General features: G+C 39.9%; 1 protein-coding gene across 1 annotated transcript in view; it reads left to right on the top strand.

Moving 5' to 3' along the window:
- LOC145408391 (uncharacterized) overlaps nt 1-10,626 on the top strand; it is a 73,608-nt gene extending 62,982 nt beyond the window's left edge. Inside the window, exons 4-5 of the mRNA XM_080279118.1 lie at nt 6,545-6,831; nt 9,757-10,626. Coding sequence (XP_080135244.1) covers nt 6,545-6,831; nt 9,757-10,625 — 1,156 coding nt within the window. The 3' untranslated portion in view covers nt 10,626. The remainder of the gene's footprint in view (nt 1-6,544; nt 6,832-9,756) is intronic.
- Nucleotides 10,627-21,016: the final 10,390 nt, after the last annotated feature.

Here is a 21,016-nt window from a genome sequence, read left to right as displayed (position 1 = left end):
TACTACTGCTACTATCTTTTTCCCATCCAATGTATCCTCGATCTCCTTGGCCATCCTGTTCTCCCTAAATTCATCCGTCTTGCCCACTCCAATCCACCCACACGTATAGTGTCTTCTTTCTCTCACTCCTCTTCCTCCTCCTCCTCCTTGCCATCCTATAGTCCGTTCACTTTGAATTGGCGGAGAGTTTCGTCATTTTGCGTCCTGTTTCCCGTTACTTAGTATTGGAATAAGACAATGCTACTTCCCTGCATCCTTTCCACAGCACTTCTTCATGACTAGCACCATATTCTAATGTTAATCTATGCATTTCATTATTTAGGATGGAGGGATGACAGTGTTACGCCAAGTTAAAATAAACAGGGTATAGTCCACTTTGCATACCATCAATAAATTTCGTAGTCTGTCTCTCCTCCTCCTCCTCCTCCTCCTCCTTAATTATGTCATTGCATTCTAATACTTTCCCTCTCATGCTTTAAATGTATCAACTCCTCAGCTGTATCTTTTTTTCTATTCAAAGGCGTCTCATTCTTGGTCTACTTCTCTTCCTCCTCCTCATCCTAATCTTTATGCTATCCCGAGCTCTCTTCCTTCATTTATTTCTCAGCAGTATTGGTTTTGGTTTTTATTTTTACTCTGAGGAATGCGATGAACCCAAATTAACATGGCGAGAGAGAGAGAGAGAGAGAGAGAGAGAGAGAGAGAGAGAGAGAGAGAGAGAGAGAGACTAACAGACTATTGTGAGTGTATTAAAAACCAGACATTGAGAAAAAAAAAGGACTTAAGCAAGAGAGAAAGAAAGAGGTGGAGGGAGAGAAAGAATAAGAATTAAGCTGCAGATACTCATTAAACGAGAGAGAGAGAGAGAGAGAGAGAGAGAGAGAGAGAGAGAGAGAGAGAGAGAGAGAGAGAGAGACCTTTAATCCAAATAAAAACCTAAGATAAGGAGGGAGGAAGATAAAGTGTAAGAGGAAGAGAAGGAGGGGGAGAAAGAAGGAAGGGAGGAATAGGAAGGTAATGAATGTAGATTAATACAGAAAAAAAAATCACAATCGGCGTAGTAATGTTAGTGGTGGTAGTGGAGGAGAATTAAATGAAGGAAGAAGGAAAACTGACATGAATGGAGAGAAGGAAGAAAAAGAGACGTAAAAGTAGAACCAGATGAGGGAAGAAGCAGAAGAAGGGAAATTAAATATAAGGAGAGTAGGAAGGAAGGAAGGAAGCAGAATACAAGGTGGGAACAAGAGAGGAACTTAAAGAGGAACTTGTATATAAAGAAGGAAGAAGGTTAGAGGCAGGAAGAACAAAGAGAAGAAAAAAGGAAGGTAGATGATAATTCAGGGACAGTGATGTGTAGAGATAATAAGGAGCAGGAAAGTAGTTTATGTGTGTGTGAGAGAGAGAGAGAGAGAGAGAGAGAGAGAGGAGTGTGTGTGGTAGTAGTGGCGTAGATGAGATGAGACAGTGAGAGAGACAAGTCATGGTGATGCAAAAGAGCGGGAGTGAATCACATGTTTAAGGAAGTGGCACCACGGATGTTCTTAATTACTCCCATCTACCCTTTTATCTCTCTCTCTCTCTCTCTCTCATCATGTCTCTACTCTCTCTCAGAGTTTTCTCTGTCTGTTTTTCTTTACATTATCTCTTCTCCATTAGTGTTTTCTGTTGTTCTGTTTTCTTATCATCACTGTTTTCTTTTTATCCACCTTGTCTCTTCTTTGTCAGCATTTTGTCAGTCATTTTTTCTTTGCCTTAGCTCATCTCTTTTAGTGTTTTCTCCTTATTATGTCTCTTATTATGTCATTTTATCATCACTCATTGTTTTCTTTTTATTCATCCTGTCTCGTCTCTCTCAGTTTTCTCAGTCTATGTTTTTCCTTATGTTGACTCGTCTCTTTTAGTGTTTTCTCCCCTAATTCTGCTGTTTTCATATTCAGTTCTATCAGTAGTTTTTTTCATTCGTGTTTCGTAATGCGAGTATAAGTGGCTGGGGAATGGCTGGGAGAAGGAGGGAGGTGAGAAGACAGGAAGAAATCAGTAGGATAGAAGTTGTGGAAGCAATGAAGAAAGTTAAATCGGGGAAAGCCCCAGGAATTGATGGAGTGTGTGGTGAAATGCTGAAGCATGGGGGAGAGATAGTAGTAGAATGGATGTGGAAGATGTGCATATTGGCCTGGGAGGAAGGTAGAGTCCCAGAGGATTGGAAGTCAGGTATAATTATTCCCTTGTACAAAGGAAAAGGGGAAAAAGAAGTGTGTGGTAATCATAGGGGCATATGTCTTTTTAGTATAATAGGAAAAGTGTATGGAAGGATACTTATAGACAGAGTTAGAGAAAGAACAGAGAAATTAGTTGGAGAAGAACAGGGAGGCTTTAGGAAGGGAAGAGGTTGTGTAGATCAGATTTTCATTCTTAGATCTTTAGTGGAAAAGTTTCTAGAGAAGGGAAAGAAGTTGTATGCGGCTTTCATGGATTTGGAGAAAGCATATGACAGGGTGGATAGACAAGGATTGTGGAAAGTGTTAAGAATATATGGAGTAGATGGGAAGTTGTTGAATGCTGTGAAGAGTATGTATGATGGTGCGAAGGCTGCACTGTGGATGGTGAACTAAGTGAATTTTTCTCTTTGAAAGTTGGTTTGAAACAGGGATGTGTCATGTCTACATGGTTGTTCAATCTGTACATGGATGGGGTAATAAAAGAGGTACAAGGTAGGGCAGTGGATGTTGGAGTGGCCCTGGTGAGAGAGGATAGTGTTTGGAAACTCCCTGTACTGTTGTTTGCAGATGATACTGTGTTGTTGAGTGAAGACGAAGGGGAGCTGCAAGGCTTGGTGGATGAGTTTGAGAGAGTGTAAGAAACGGAATCTAAAGGTGAATGTAGGGAAGAGTAAAGTGATGGTCTTTGAGAGAGGTGAAGTTAGTGAATGTACAGCGAGGTTGGATGGTGAGGAATTGGAAAATGTGAGTACGTTTAAGTACTTGGGTAGTGTGATGAGTAAGGATGGAGGTTTGAAGGGTGAAGTGCTTGAAAGGGTACAGCAGGGAAGAAAGGTTGCTGGTTCTTTGAAAGCAGTGATAAGAAACAGGGAAGTGAGCATGGAAGTGAAAAAGTTACTACATGATAGTATTGTGATACCAACTCTAACGTACGGAAGTGAAGCTTGGACATTGTTGGAAGGACACAAGTCAAGAGTGAAAGCAGTGGAAATTAGTTATTTAAGAGGAGCCTGTGGAGTCACGTAGAGAGACAGGCTGACGAATGAGGATATAAAGGAGCGTTGTGGTGTGGATGTGGATGTGATAGGAAGCGTTATGAGGAACACACTGAGGTGGTTTGGCCATGTGGAGAGGATGGAGGGTGAAAGACTGACGAAGAGAGTGTATGTGAGTGAGGTGGAGGGGGGAAGAGGGAGGGGGAGGCCGAGGATGAGATGGAGGGATGGGGTGGAGAGATACATGAGAGAGAGGGGTGTGCGTTTGGAGCAGGGCAGTGAAATGGCGGGGGACAGGGCGACTTGGAGGTGATTTGTTTGTGGCCACCCCAAACGGGATTGAGGCTTCTGGCAATAGATAGATAGATAGATAGATTGTTTTCTCAGTTTTCTGTCTTTTTCTTTATGTCATCTTTCTTTCAGTGTTTTCTCCTTTTATTGTTTTTTTTTTTCTCAGTCATTTTATTAGTCTTGCTTAATTCATACTTACCTTTTATTATCCTTTTTATAATTTGCTCACTTCTTTATTATACCTCTTTGTTACTCTTGTGTCTTTACCACCAGTATGCTTTTCCATAATTGTATTTCTCCACTCTTTAATCAGCACTCTCACTCTTACATTTTTGTTTGTCTTGTCTCTTCTCCTTTTGTGTTTTCTTCCATTTTCTTCATCTTCTGTCCTGCCTTCCACTTATTTCTCTTCTTTTTATAATTGCCATTATCTACCCACTTATCTGCACTATGTTTTTACTTGTGTTGTCTCTCATGTGGTTTTCTTCTATTTCCTTCATTTTTTTCTTCTCTTTCACTATATTTCCTCTTTGTCTTGATTACTCCTATCTACCCTATAATCAGGACTGTCACTGTGCTTTTATTTGTCTTCTTTTTTGGTGGTTCCTTATTTTATTTGTTATCTCATTCTTACAAGTCTTGCTTCTTTCATATTTACCTTCCTTTGTTATGGTTTTTGTCATAATCTGCTCACTTCTTCATGTTTCTTTGTTACTATTCAGTGTTTTTATATTGGCTCTTCTCTATTAATGTTTTTATTTTATCCTGTTGTTTTCTCATTCTTACAATTCTTGCTTCTTTCTTATATACCTTCCTTTATTTTGGTTTTCTCTCATAATCAACTAATTTCTTTGTTATGCTTCTGAGTTACTGTTTTGTCTCATCTACCTGTATGCCTTTTCATAATTTTTCCCATCTGGTCGTTTGTCAGGACTCATATTTTTATATACTTCGGCTGTTACCATTCTTTTGTGGCTTTCTTCTCTTGTTTCCATTTTGTGCCATGTCCCCACTAATTTTACTCTTGTCTTGTCCTCACATTTATTTCCTCTTTTATCAAGCCTTTCACTTATATTTTTCATACTCGTTTCCTCTTTTATGGTATTCTCTCAGTCTCCTCATTCACTCTTGTGCCTCATGTTACTTTTACTTTCTTCTTCTTGTTTTCTGCAGTTTTCTTATAGATGTATATTGTCTTGCCCGTCTGTTGTGTCCTTTTTCATGACTTTCTCCATTTCACTTCATTCTTTATTCCCTTGTGTTCTTACTAGGCCTTTCCTTTCCTTTGGTTTTCTCATTTTCTATATATCTCACTCCATTTACTTGTTGATTCTCCTTAATTTTTGTTTTCTGTTTTCTTCATTTCTATCATGCCTCAAGCTGTCTGTACTTCATCATTCTCCCCTTTTTAATTGTTTTTTTAATTCAGCATTGCTTTCTCATATTTACTTTTGTTTATTATGACTTTTGCATGTTTTTCATATTTATTATGTAGTGTACCGAGTTTATTTATTTATTTATTTATTTTTTCAATATTCTCTTCAATTCTATAATATTGGCTACTTTCCATCACCAGATCTCTCATTACCAGGGTAGTGTATTTCTGGTGAGAGATGTAGCGGTCTTTTCAAGGACTGCAGAACTACAGTATATGGTTCATTGGTCTTAGCTCGGGTGATTCATCATATGCATATTCTATATATTTCCATGGTATGCTTTTTGTATCATTACTGTATTACTATACAGTACTTTTATGGTACAGTACAGTATTTCATTTTCATAAATTCATTATCACTTTTCTCTTCCCCTTTATCAAGCTTCTCACTCCTGTTTTATACTTATTCTGTCTCCTGTGGTTTTCTCCAGTTTTGTACATTCATTTATCCTGTTGTTTTCTCTTCTACTTACAGGTACTCTTTTGTTGATTATGCTACATTGATTTAGTTTTTTTGTGGATCACTTCTGTATTCTTCATTGCTTTAACTTTCATTTTCATAATCTCATCTCTGTGTGGTAGATGTCATCCACTCACTTGATGTAGTGCTGCCTGCTTCTTCCATCACCTTTATCACTATGTCTTCCCTCTGTACTCCTATTTCTCCCATCCTTCCTGTCACTTTTTATTTCTCCTCTTTCATTTTCAGGTGACTTCACATTGAATGACAAGCCAAATGGTTTCCTGTAAGCCAGGACACCATTTACAGTGCAGAGTGGTATCCATATAACGAACCTGTACTTGTTTTCTACATATCAGCAAGTGGGTTGATGGAGGGTTAGTGTCCCTCCCCGTAGAACAGTTAACTCAAAGACAACTGACCACCCCATATGGGATTATGGTGTCTGGCTATTGGTAGATAGATAGTTAGACAGATAGACAGAATCTCTCCATCTGAGATACCTTTCACTCAAAGTTTTACTCTTGCTGTCTCCATTCTTTATGATTTTCTCGTATTTTCCTCATCCCTTTACTTCATCTTTGATCTCCCTCTCCACCTCACTCACATACAGAGTCACTACAACATTTCCACATTTATATGCACTGATATCAGTACAGATAATTACCGTGTCCTAATTCACAACCAACATGAGGAAGGATAACAGTAATTTTGTCCTTTCATAGATGAAGGGCCATCCTAGCACTGGACCTCATAAGGACTGTTACAGAATCAGAGTAAATTGTTAGATAATTGTCTTCACATATTTCATCCATTTTTTTCCCCTGATTTGTAGAACTTTATTAATCCATCTGTCATTGTATAATATATTCTAATTAATTTTTTTCTTTTTCACCTTTGTGTTATTCTTGAGATGGTCAATTTGTCCATGAATCATCATGCATTTTAGTTTAAGTTTTCCATTTGTTTCCGTTTTTGTTTACTTACCAGGTATTTCCCATTTTAAAAAATATTTGCATACTAGTCAGTTTGCCTTTGTCCATTGTATTTTAGTGAAATCTTGTTTTTCAGATTGTTTTTCCAAAAGATCACTGTTTATTAACTATGTCAGTGTTTATTCTAATTATTATTATTATTTTTTCAGATTTGTGTCATTCCCAGAGATAGTCAAGATGGAGAACAAGATCCCATTCCATGTGAAGATGGAAAGTCTGGGTTCGCCCACACCCAAGCCAATGGGTGCTGGGGGTGGGGGTGGAGGGGGCACTTCTCCCTATTCCCCAGGGAGCTCAGGGTTGCAGCAGTCTGGTAGTGGCCCTCCATCCTCCACACACCTCCATACCTCCACCTGCCTACCCTCCCCCCCACACCCACCACACCACCACATCACTACGCCTCCACCAGCACATATCGGTCCATACTCCACGTTAGGTGAGGCCTGATTGAGTTTTATTGTACAGAGAGTCCTTAGTATAAGCCCCCCCTCCACAGTTTTTTTTTTTTTTTTTTTTTTAGCTGCTAAGTCTAGGGGGGCAGATATAGGTAGTGATCATCAACTTGTTGTGTCAAAGATTAAAATAAAACTTAAGAGAAACGTTAATGGTAATTGTACAGGAGGTAATAATTATGATTTGGATGAGCTGAGAAGTGATGAGAGCATGAGGGAAAAGTTTCGGTGGGAATGTAGGAACAGGTTTCTAGTCCTGTATACTTTGATGGAATCTGAAGACAATGATATTAATCAAATGTGGAGAGAGGTAAAAGAGGTTTTGCATGAGAGTGCTAAGGTTACTATTAAGAAAGCGAGAAGGAAAAAGTGGATGTCAGATGAAACATGGAATGCAATTCAGAAAAGGAAAGAGGCTAAGTTAAGAAGCGAAGAACAACATGTTGATGGCCAGGTAGTTGAAGTACTTAGAGCAAAGTACTGGAGTTTACATTCTGAAGTAAAAAGACCCGTTAGACGTGATAAGAGGAGACTATATGATGAAAAGGCGACAGAGACAGAAATTAAATTAAGTAAAAATGACGGTCAGAGCACAAGAGCAGCGTATCAGGCCATGAAGGAGTTACGTGGGACTGAAAAGAGAAGGAAGGAAATGCCTGTACGAGATAGAAATGGTAATTTGATGACTAAAGATTTGGATATAAAAGGAAGGTGGAAAGAGCACTTTGAATCTGTTCTAAATAGACCAGTCCCAGCTGAAGAGGACATTTTGCCAACCGAGAGAGATTTGCAGATAGAAACAGGGGATATAACTTTGGAAGAGGTAGCAAAATCTATTAAGGAGTTAAAGAATTTTAAGGCCCCAGGAGAGGATGGAATATTCCCTGAAATGCTTAAGGTGGAAAATGACGAGTTGATGAATGTGCTTTTGAAACTTTTTAACATGGCTTGGGATAATGGTGGAATTCCAGAAGAATGGAAAAATGGAGTGATTATAAAAATACCAAAAAAGGGAGATTTAAGTGTGTGTGGCAATTGGAGGGGGATAACTTTTGACACCTGTAGTTGCAAAAGTCTTTTCCAAAATCTTGTTGAACAGAATAGAGCCAGTAATTGATAAAATTTTAAGAGAAGAACAAGCGGGATTTAGAAAGGGTCGAGGTTGTAATGATCAGATTTTTATTGTAAGGCATCTAATGCAACAAGCTAATGAGATGAAAATGCCACTTAGTATGTGTTTTGTGGATTTTGAAAAGGCGTTTGATAGTGTTGAAAATTATGAGATTCTATGGTATACCAGAAAAGTTTGTAAATATTATTAGAAGCCTGCATGAAGGTACTTTTTGTAAGGTAATGGTAGGTGGTTCTTTGAGTGATCCATTTCGTTAGGTCAGGAGTGATTCAAGGAGGAGTTCTTTCGCCATTGTTGTTTGTTTTGGTTATGGATTATGTTATGAAAAAGGTTGTAAGGAGAACAGGTGCAGGATTTAACTGGAAAGAAATTAAGAAGCTGATGGATTTGGACTATGCTGATGATATTGTACTGATTTGTGGAAGTATTTACGAGATGCAGAGGGTGCTTGATTGTCTGGTGGAGGAAGGAGAAAAAGTGGGATTGGTAATAAATTGTGGAAAGACCGAAATTATTAATATGAACGTGGAGAACCAAATCGATTGTGTAATTGGGAATAATGTGGTGAAGAATGTAGAAAACTTTAAATATCTGGGAACGATTGCATCATCTAATGGATCATTAAACAATGAAATTGAGGAGAAGATTAGACAGGCTTGGCGAGCTGTTGGAATGTTGAAATCTGTTTGGAATAATAATATGCTTTCGGTACATACTAAAGTGAAAATTTACAAGTCCATGGTTAGACCAATTTTAATTTACGGGCATGAGTCATGGTACAGTACAATTGCAACAGATCAGAAAGTATTAGGATTTGAGAATAAAATACTGAGAAGGATTCTTGGGGTAAAGTGGCAAGACAGAGTTACAAATGCAAGAGTAAGGGATATTACGAGAGTGGAACCAGTTAATGACTATGTGAGACTGTCTCGCTGGAAGTGGCTGGGGCACATATACAGAAAAGAAGGTAGTTTAGTACAGGATGTGCCAGAATGGACTGCTAGAGGAAGTAGAGGTAGAGGTAGGCCGAGGGAAACCTGGTTGAGGACAATGAAAAAAGAATCAGGAGAGGAGTGTTGGTGGGACCTGAAGGAGATGGCAAGAGACAAATATTGGTGGAGAGAGTTCATTGAGGCCCGATGCATCCCGTGGGGTGCCACAGGAAATGATTGATTGATGTCTAGATACTCAAAAATTGAGTAACTAATTTCAGCCACCATGGCACACATAAGACTCTGATCCATGTTAGGTGAAAGCTGATTGGGTGATATTGTGCATTTAGCCCATGGTACACTATATTTCACCATTTTATTTATTTTTATTGTATTTTATTTCTTTTGCTCTCAGCCCCTTTGCTTTGTAGTGAGGTCTTCTTCATTTTTTGAAAGTGTATGTGTGTTATATGTAGGTGATGTTAATTTTATTTTTAGATGACTATTAAAATTATTGTTTTTTATTATAAACTTGAAGATAAACAGCTAGGGCATCATCTGGTGAAGGAAAAAAGAAAATCTCCCTCTCCCTACATCTTTGCGTAGTGCCATGCGTAAGTTTGCTTAGGGGTGGAGTAGTTAACAGTGATGCACGGCCAGCACAGCCTGAGCTGTGACTCGCAACACGACACTACCCAGCCTGAGCTGAGGCTCGCAATCTATGGGTTAATTCAGATTCATTGTTCATGTGTTTAAATTTTTCTAGTTCTGCAAGGATCATGATGATGATAATAATAACGAGTGATGATGATACAGTAGTGTACTAACCTCCCTCTCACACACAGGTCCATTTGCACACATGTACTCTGCTGCTGCATTCTCCCAGATGGCTGCAGCCAGCTTGGGTGGATATCTCTCTGCCCTCGCCCGCCGCCCCGACCCTGAAACTGCCACCCCACCCCCGCCTCCTCCCTCCACCATCTGGCCCCCACCGGAGAGATCAGAGTCCCCAAAATCGGATGACTCCATGGACGGTACTGACTCTGTTCCGTTGCATCTGGTTACGGAGGAAGCCAGTAGGAGGAGGAGGGAGGAGGAGGCTGAGGAGAGAAGAAGAGAGGAGAGGGAGGAAAGGAGGAGGGAGGAGGAGCAAAGAAGGCCTCGCTCTCACTCCCCCACTTCCTCCCCACCGCCTCCCCCCAGCAGACCCCGCTCACCCCCACGCCACCGGTCACCCCTCCCTTCACCCCCACCACTCTCTCCCCTCACCCCACCACCAGTCCGGGAACATAAGCCAAATATCTCGGAGCTTGGGAAATGCGTGAAGGTTCGTTCTGGTCCCAAACCCAAACCATCCCCACTCTCCATCGAAGCAATCACTGGCTCCCCACCAGTGCTCTCCCCTCGGCAGTTATCAGCCTCCAGCCTTAATACTCCACTAGTTAATCTGCCATCCCCTCCGTACAGTGGGGTTGGAACGAAATCGCCGTACCTCCCACTACATTTGTGGTCAAGCTTGAGTCCGCTTGCCACCCTCAGTCCTCACTACGGGTCCCCTCGTGGCCACCACCACTTCACCTTCCCTGCCTTGCCCCCACAGTACCCACCCCTCCCTCCACCGGTTATCTCCCCGCTTCTGCCAACCACAGCGTTTGATTTCTCTGCTCTGACATCCCCCACGGAAAAGAACGCAACAGTACCAGTGTTGCAATGACCAGAGGCCATCCATGCCACCAGCCAAGGCCTTACCTCTTCTGCCCCAGCCCTTAGAACCTCTACCTCCACACCCATGGCCCTCTCTTCTATGCCTACAGCCCTCTCTTCTAGTGCTGCAGCTCTCACCTCCATCTCACAGTCCTCCAGTCTCAAAACCGCTACCTCCCTCTCGGTTATTAAATCCTCCATTTCTCCTGAACCTACCTCCACTCCTCTGGTTTGCCTCTCCATCCCTCCCACTTCAAAATCCCTCTCTTCAGTGCCTTTTCCTTCCTCCTCCTCTCCTGTCCCCTCCATCTCCCCATCCCCTCCTCCCACCACTTCGTCTTCCTCCAGCCCTCTACCCAGCTAGCCAAAATGCAAGCCTCAACCAGACAAGGTTGATGGAAGCTTAGGCCACAAGTTAAACCAATCTTGTTGTCACCTGAAGCAAGCCAATGAATGGAATAAGATTGCTGTGTGTGAGAGAGCCTGCTTGTGAGGTAATGAACTGTTGTACATATAAATGTAATGTGAACTGAGACAAAGTGAGTGGAATAGTGTGTTGTAAGTGCAATTGTGCCCGAAGTTTTTAGTGCTGGAGCTCTGTTTATTGGCTAGAGCTCTACTGTGACTGAAACTTTAAGCCTGTAGAGCTATAGAAAGCTTAGCCAGGTCTGCAGTGGTATATAAATCCACAAGCAGTTCACCTAGTGGTCTAACTTTAAGAAATAAGCTTCTGACTTGTGGCCCATAAACTCTGCAAACAATTTCTGAGGAGGTAACCTGCAGATAACATTATGTGCCTTTACCCCATAATGCAGTACAAAATATTCCTGGGATGGAGGATGTGGATGGTGATGTTCATATACTTTCAAGTTGCTGTTCTGTGGCCATTTGGTTTTTCCCAGCTCTTCTGGTTGTCCGTTTTCTCACTCCTCAGTTATGGTGCTGGCTTGTTGCTGGAATGTAAGAGCCAGGAATTGGATAGATAAAGAGGAAGAAATAAAAGAGAGAGGGGTTGAGATGAGATAAAGGGAAAGATCGGAAGAAGAGAAATGAGAAAAAGAGAGACGAAATGAAAGGAAAGGCAAAGGAGACAGATGATGAGAGGAACTGTGATGAAGAGAGAAGGGACAGGCAAGGACATGAAAGAGAGATCAAAAGAAAGAAGAAAGAGAGAAGGGACAGGCAAATGACAAGAAAGAGAGATCAGAAGAAAAAAGGAAAAGAAGAGCAAGAATGAGGAAGAAAAAATAAGGAAGATTGAGAAGTGCAAAGGAAAAAGAAAGACGAAGGTAGGAAGAACAGGAAAGTGAAGTGGCGAGAGAGGGAATTTACACACACACACACACACACACACACACACACACACACGATACTTTCAGACTCAGCGCTCAACCAGGGACAACAATGACCATGGAAAAAGTAGTCTCACTCTATGCTCTATATTCTTCCAAATGCTTGGCTGGTGCATGGATACTCGGTGCTCACAAAGACTCAAGTTGCGCCCAACGTAATACTTTTATATTTTTTTCCTGTTGTATGTTGTTGTAAGTTTTTTGTTTCTCCCCCACCCCTTTATTTTTTTTTTCCTCCATAGATTTCCTAATGATGTTCTTGTTTGTTGTAATGAAGTTTTTATGGTGGGCATTCATTCCCTGTCTCCATTCTGTGAGAAGGCCACTGATACCATTGAAAAACAAGCATTATTATGTTAAATACAGGTGCACTAACTCCTTCAGTATGAAAGGTCCATCCAGAGCTGAAATGAATTAGTGAGAAGTGCAGTTAGGCATTCGATGCACTGAAATGGTTTGATGAGATTTCTTGTAACCCTTCCATTACAAGATGTCATTTGCAGTGTGATAAAAATTGTCTGGCCATAGTAAAATTTTAAAAAGGCATCATTGTTTAGGAGGTGGTAATGGAGACTATTTATGGCCCTTTCACCTCAGTGAACTCCTTCTTAAGATCATCAGGTGATAGAAAGAATATTGGTAGCATAAAAAAGGCATTGTCATATTGAAGGGGTTAACTAGGTATGGTAGTGTGACCAGTGCATTGGTCAGTGTTCCAATGGTGCCAAAGTTTACCTTATTTGTAAACTTTGTAAAATTGCAGAGGTTACTTTATTTGTAAACTTTGTAAGATTGCAAAGTTTACATTATTTGTAAACTTTGTAAAATTCTAAGGTTTACGTTGTTGTAAGCTTTATAAAATTTGTGTAAAAATTCAAGGTTTATGATAATTATAAACTTGGTACAACCCTTGGTAATGGACTCTGTGAACCTAGTGGTGTTGTAGGGTTGGGTTCCACTGCAGTACACAAACCTGGGGGGAGTATTCTGGTTGGCTTGGGAGGCCCCCTAGCACCTCTTCCTCAGTGACTTTATTTTGTCTGTTATACCGTTGCATTCTTTAATGTACTATTTATATCTTTTTTAATTGACATAGCAATAGATTGAGTAGTTGGAGGTTGAGTCTGCATTATTATCAGATGATAATATTAATGTCACATAAACAAAAGTAAAGTAATCTTTAATTTGTTTATATATTACACCTTTGTGTGTTATTTATATATTTAACATCAACATGGTCTGCACAAATCACATGATAGAGAATACAGTACTAATATTCCCTGTGCATAAATAAACTGGTAAGGAGAAGGTGCTGGGCCAATGAAAGTACAACCTTGGGACAATCAGTGGAGTCTCAGCATTAAAAAATGTCAGTGTTGTATGAAATTGTGCCAAATAACAAGCTGTTGTACAGTCAGGTCATAATTTCTAACATTTCATCCATTCTGTTTTACACTCTGGCATATTTGTCACTTTCCATCCTACTGCACTGTATCAAGGAATCATCAGTGGGCAAAGAAACATATGGTACCAAGCCTCTCTCTGTTTAGGAGAGTTAACCACATGGAGGAGTGATAAGTAGAAATACTGTAATGGGAAATAAGGTGAACTTATGTCCATGACTGTACATTGTTTTGTTGTGACAATCAGAAAAGATAACAGGTTTATTTTTTGTAGCACTTGTTACTAAAGGTCACAGTTGCTTGAAGTATCATACTCTGACAGGGAAAAAATGGGAGAAATGGAATTCCCCTGAGCTAAGCCCTGTATTGGACTATATAGCCCCGCTAGGGTTACAGGAGCGAGCTACCACTCCCGGCACGGCAGCCCGGGCGAGGCTCGAACTCGCAATCTCCCAATTACGAGTCCGGCGCGCTACCACTGTGCTACCGCGCCCCCCACTCTGACAGGGAGTAAAGTCCAGTTCAAATAAAAATTTTACTCAGGCATGACTCACCCTCCTTCCACATCTGCCCATACTCCTTCACTGTAACACCTTCACTTGTAACCAGTTCAGATTTGGAATGAATTATAATTACGGATGTTGGAGTTAGAGTGATTGAATATGGGCAAGTGCAGAAAGGTGAGAATCATAGGCAAGTGTAATTCTGCCTTGGAATGGACTATAGTTGGTGTCTGTCATGTGTCTTGAACAGAAACTCTTTGCTCAATATGCAACTGTCATTATCATATCCACAACACTTATTATCATGTTCAGACATTTGTAGTTCACATTGCTGGAATGTTTTTTAACATTAATGTGTCATTTTAAAAAATGCTGACCTAGCCTCAGGCCTCTACACCTCAGAGGGGATAACAGGGCATTGGTTGTTATTGTAAAAGCTGATGATCACTGCCAAATGACATTAATCCTTTCACTGTGATGATGTCTTTTTATTATTTTCCTTACAATCTTCAGATGATTTTATTGTTTAGGAGAGACTTTTTGAACTGGAGGGAATAGCTAAAAATCTCATTAACCCCTTTTCTGCTTGGAGCCTCCTGATTTGAATAAAGTCAACTGGTGGCAGCAAGAACAAACTGTAAACTACATCATCACAGTGAATGAGTTAAGTTTTGGCACCACTGAGTTTCAGATATAAAACCTCCTGTAAACAGAAGACAATAGATACAGGTAACCCTTGTTATAAGTTGTGGATGTGTGCTAAAACATCACATCTTTTACCATACAGCTGGTACTGTAAACTAAGGGACATGGAAACTCAGCTTTACAAGGTAGTCTTGGAATTTTGATTAATTGATTGTCCTTATCTGTGTCTTAATAGGGAAAAAGGAGCATCAGAAAGATAACTTGTAACAGGAACATACTGTGCTGCAAGTCATCATGAATTTTTACCTTTTTCTATGTCTCATTCTGTCTGCACTTAAGTCTACAGTAAGTGACTAAGGTATTGCCTGTAATTGTTCCATTGCTACCTGTATAAACTGATTTACCAGTTTTCCCTTTGACATAACAAAAGATCTTTAGGAGTGCATGGTTAAAGTGGCCAGTTTCCTGCAATCCACTGGCATCCTAATGAGTGCGGGGCCATAGCAACAACCAACTTTGGCAGCTTACAGGTCCAGTTGTATGAAAAAAGCTGTGATAGTTTAGAACACATCCCTGGCATATAACAAGGACTTGCTTTGCTGTACCATAGAATGCTTAGCCATAACTGAGCATAGAGAATACTTAACAATCTCTGAATCAACACCTCAACCTCATAACTCGACATAACGTGCCATAGACTAGAATACGAGGACAGTTCAGTAATTCTTAAGTTCAAAGGGTCATATTCTTCAGTACATAGGAGGCTGTCTAAAATCTCTTCAATAATTCATCTATAAATCTTGAGTACCTATAGCCAGGTATCTTAATCCTGGAGGGGTGGACACAAATGAATCATCTCCATGTCACCATGTCCTCTGCCACAATGCTACTCTTCCTCCAACTTGCTTTGTCCTCTTTCATATACTGTACCTTCACCTATTCCTTGGTCTCTGGCTCCCCCTATCCCAGCCCACAATTCATTTTTCTCATTGCACCTTCATTTTTTGAATGTGAGGACACCCCCCCCCCTGCCCCTCCTTTTTTTTTTTTTTTTTTTTTTCCAATGTGGGGGGGAAAGAGGTAATAATGACTAACATTAGATAATGTTAAATAGCTTAGGAGAGCCATTTCCAACTGGATGAGTTAAAGATAGCATTCATTAACCTTTTCAATATGGGAGGCCTTGCCTAAATTTAATAATATCGTCCAAAAGTAGTGAAGCAATTGATATACTCATACTAGTTATTAATATTTTAAAATAAACAAAATTGATGTAATATCATCCAAGAGTAGTGAAGCAATTGATATTCTCATGCATTTTATTAATATTTAAAATAAACAAGATTGACATAATTAAGACATAAGAATATTAACATGTTATCCACCTATCCATATCCATGCCCAATCAGAAGTATAGGAGCTTAGGGCTAAGATACAGTTGTGACATGTAAGGGTGCGTGCACAAAGAAAGCAGGTTTACTTGCGTGGGCTACCGGCGCTGACCTGCGCCAAGAATTAAACCATATAAAAAAGTGTAGATGTGCATAGAAGAAGCAAGGACAAGTGTGTCGGAGCAGGCAGCCTGCTTCAACCCACTTTCCAGATTCCTCAGACCATTCTTGCCTGCTCAACCCGTGCAGGTAGACGTGTACGGACTGGAGAGCAAGATAGACGTTGAGCTCCTGATTGCCAAAGTGTTTGAGCGACCACCAGTGTGGGACAAAAGGAGTAAGCTCCATGCAAACAGAAGTGTGGTTGATAAACTGTGGGCTGAAATATGCAAAGAATTAGATTTCAGTTTATTTATAATAAGAATGAATTAGATTAGATTGCAATTTATTTCATGTATTGCTCTATTTTTCCTTTGGAGCTTTGTATGAACACTGTCAAGCAACAGGAACTCATTATCAGACAATGAGCTTGGTATCTTCGCTGAACGCCTGGTGGATCACAACTGATCGTGTCCTTGTCCCTTGCCGTGCGAGTTGGAGCTGGTTACCTGAGTCCTTTTGTGTCCACCTTCCCGTGCGGGTAACCATTGCGGGTCAGTGCCAGTAACCAGTGCACAGACAACCTACTTTCTTTGTGTACGCACCCTAAGGCAAGAGTGGCCAGCTGCTCTTCCCCAAATGGCACCACAAGCAGAAATAAACTGTTAGTGAAGGGGTCAGAGGCAGTCTCCTAAGCCCACAAGATTATGGCCTGAGTGTGTCAGTGTTTATATAGGTGCTATTTTGGGGCATTTTCCTTTGTCATATAAACCCCTGCTGGTCTCATCTTGGATTTTCTTCATCACCCTACCTCTTCTGCAATAACCTAATATTAACTCCTTCACCATAAGAATTTATTTTTTATATACTTGCTATTTCTGAAGATTTTATTCAGCTTAGTAGACCCTCCCTGGTAGTGAAGGAGTTAATAAATGTTGTATGTAACCGCATGAGTTCAGAAAGTCTCTCCCCAGCTGAATAAAATTGTTAGGAGATGTCAAGAATGTAATAGAAATTGTATCCTTGGTGTGAAGGGGTGAAATGGAAGATGTGATACTCAAGTTCTTCCTCAGTCACTGGTCTTTCAGTATACCCGAGACTGTTTGCGTGGGACTTAGACTTCCTCCTGATAATTTTCCTTTCATAGCCAAGACATGGTTTTGCAGGGAGCACAAGAGATACTGGGAGATTGTGCACTTTACTTATCCTTGTCCTTCACGTAGAATGTATGAGTATAGTTATGACAGGAAATTGATTCTGAGGTAGTTAATGAATTAGCCCGTACAAAAAGAAGTTACAGTAGAAGTCTGGTTGTCCTGATTTTGGCTGATTTAGCCCTTTCACTAGGAGTGGTCTCCCATTACTTGCAACAATAGAACAAATAAAATAAAAAAGACATAATGGTACTGAAGGGATTAATTAATATTGTTTCTAACCCTTTCACTGCAAGACATCTCCTTTAGGCTGGATAATATCATGTGGCAGTAGCATAGTTAAAATGAAAAAGATATTAACATACTGAGGGGAAAGGCTGGGATGATGACGATGATGATGATGGTGGTGGTGGTGGTACAGTTTTACACAGTAAATCCTCGTTTTTCGCTGCTTGGATGTTCCGCCAAAACCTCACGAACCGTGAAATGTCAAAGTGTGAAGTTGAGAATCAACAGGGAAAAATAGAGGAGTGTTCTGGTAGGACACGTACCTACCCTATCAGAAAGTACTATAACATCAAACAGGCCCTACTCAAAATTAAATGAAGAGTGTTTGCTACTGCTAAAACAGCATAACACAATAAACATGTGCCTGAAAAGACATTAAAACTTATATAGAGCTGCAGCACCAAAAATCCTTACCAGAAATAAAGTGAAGACTGGCTTGAGTGGGAAGTGAAGGTGTGTTGAGAGTGGATGGGCTAGTTCCCAATGTCATTAACCAAGGAAAAGCTGCCACTTTTCACCAGATTATTTAATTTTTGGCATCAAAGTAGCTCAACTAAACCCCGGTCATTTTATATGCCCTCTTTGTCACTAAAAGGAAGGGAGAAATTATAACATTATTTTACTCACCGCTACAAGGAAGAGAGGCTGTAATACAGTCAAATAGAATAAAAAAGTGGTGGGCTGATGCTACCATGTCAGTATTGGGACGGTTATTATTCTTTCCTTGCTTAAATATCAATAAGCTTTATTTTGCATCCATTTCAGGTATTTATCCATCAAAACAAAAATAAATAGTGTTACGAGAAACATGCAACGATTCTTTGTTAAGAGATAGTAGCACGACACGGCTGAAGATCGTACGTTATGGTCACAAACAGTAACAAACTCAAGTGTGTCTACTGCCCAGCTGGACCTGCTGTGTATTCACGACACGGCTGAAGATCGTATGTTACGATCATAAACAATCACAAACTCACGTGTCTACTGCCCTGCTGGACCTGCTGTATAAAGATCATGGAAAACTGTTGCATAGAAAAATGGACAGTGCCTAGACTGAGCATCGGTACGCATTGTCTGCTGAGTGTCGGCTGCTGGCTGGGAGCATCGAATTGTGGGGAAATTCGAGAATTGTGAGACAACTCGGAAACTTTTCTTGTGCGAAAAACGAGGCGTCAAAGTAAAAAATTACTTAAATAATGTCAGAAATTTGTTCATCTTCCAGAAATCCCAGCAGTCATAGGCTTCAAAAACTATCATAAGGAATCGTCTCTCAGCAACTGGTACATATAGGAATTATACATAAGCTAACACTAGATGGTTTAGTTTAGTTAAGAGAAATTTTAGTAAAGGGGTAAATCCACTATACCAACACTTTCTTCTTGATTGACACATAATTTTGCAACTTTGTAAAGAATTGAAAAAATTAAAAAGTACAGGCACTTGAGTTTTCAGATCTCTCTCTCTCTCTCTCTCTCTTTTTTTTTTTTTTTTTTTTTTTTTTTAATGGTATATTAAAGCCTTTCAGCCAGAGGATATACACTACTTTGCATTTTGTTCTTACTACCCTCGCATGGTTTTATCCAATGGTTTTATTCCACTCTGGTACCGAAGGAATTGAAATGATTTACATCGCACCTCTCTTGTTCAAAAAATCTTTCCTGAGCTGAAAAAAATCTAGAGTAACAAGAGTAAAACAGAAGATGATGTAATTGTACTGAGAGGGTTAAAGCACTGTTTGAACAGTAAACAAAGCAAATCTCCTAGAATTTTTGTACACAGTAATACGTCTTATATTTTGCCCTATTCTGAGCAAATGAAATAGTTGTACTGCTAGAATATTGAAACCAGATTATAAGATGTCGCAATATCTACATCAGATACAGGTACTTCTCACCCAGAATTGTTTATTTATTTAATTATTTTTCAAGGGTATGTTTCGTTTGAATTATTTGTCACATTTCATAGTGCCGTATCTAGCACTGTTGCAGTTCACAGTAGCATACTACACACCAGCAAATTTCACAATACCATACCACACATAAGTTACTTCTGGTACAACTCGCACTATCACACCACACACTGCCTTAGTACACATCAACCAGTTATATACTGCCATATCACATTAGCAACTTACATACTATGACACTCCACAGTCACACCTCACAGTACCACACCACACACCATCAACTCACATACTGTCACACCCCAGAGTCACACTTCTGCCACACCACACACAAAAAACTTACTACCACATGTCTCGGTGATACCCAACACTGCCCCATCTCACATCTAATGCACATGAAACTTTTCTACCAACTATTGATGCATTTCAGGGCGTACATTTTTCAGTCACTTATATGTATGATAACACAAATTTACATAATGCATGTATCAGTACTGATATATCAAAACACATACTCATGAAGAACTCAGATATTTTATCAGGTATTTTATCAGATGTAATTTGAGGTGTGCCATGGTTTTTTGGAATGCCAAAGTATTGTGAGATCAAAAATAAAAGTATATTACTGCAAAGGGAATTGCATAGCACTGTACACATATCAGAATAATCAGAATTCTACTGTGTATGACTGGCATTCAGAATATTTATGAGGTCACTGCTCACAGTTAATTTTTTTAGACCTCTTTTTTTTCAAGAACACAGTTATATTTTTTATTGCTCTTGCTGTATATTTCAAACTCTTGAGAGATCATCTTGCATAAACTGTCATACTTGGACTGTATTCATTGTATGTTTAAAGTTCTCATTTTGTACTGAAATAACATTCGTTGTTGTTTTGCAGTGTGGTCGGGGTCTTGAGATTTCATGTTTGTTATGCCATGAGAGCCCAGACACAGTGAAACTAACCCCAGTGCCAAAAACTGTGCCAGAATGTCTCTTTTGCTGATATTGCTTATGCTAATTGTGCCAATAGTGACTGTGGTGATAATGGTGAAGATTATAAAATTGTGGTGCCCTTACATTGCAGTATATCTGTATTTCAAAAGTGGGCTTATTTGACTCATGATGGCCAAAGGATTCAGTTGGAATGGTCAGGTGCTGCACACTGGTTTTAATTCCTAAAAGGAAGCTGCAGATTTTTGTATCAAGTAATACTACGAGTCACTTTCCCTGAAGCATTCTTGATTGTGGTAGCCTTAGATCCTTACACCTCACTGAGGGTAATATGGGACTGAATTCTGCCATTTGTAGCCACAATTTATTAAATCAAGTCAGTTGCATATCAGGTAGAGGTAACTCTGAATCTCTCTGACCCCGATTGTTCTTGTTCAAGGTTGATAAGCTCACATGTGCCAATATATAACATGACAATCATACTCCTTCATTGCAGCATTTTCAGTCATTGCCATTAACAGTGTGAAACTGAGGTTTAAAACTGTATGCTTAGAAATAACTGGGCCCTTTCAGCACAGTGATATATATATCCCCAAACGGGATTGAGGCGTCTGGCAATAGATAGATAGATAGATAGATATATAAAATCTTTCAGCTACCAGAGGAATATTTTTTTGAGCTTGGGAAAAATGCCTAAGATTGAAGAACA

This window comes from Coenobita brevimanus, chromosome 77, assembly GCF_032717465.1.
Source record: "Coenobita brevimanus isolate Jiangsu-jjx chromosome 77, ASM3271746v2, whole genome shotgun sequence".
NCBI classification, from domain to species: Eukaryota; Metazoa; Arthropoda; class Malacostraca; order Decapoda; family Coenobitidae; genus Coenobita; species Coenobita brevimanus.
This window is presented reverse-complemented; position numbering and strand designations above follow the sequence as displayed.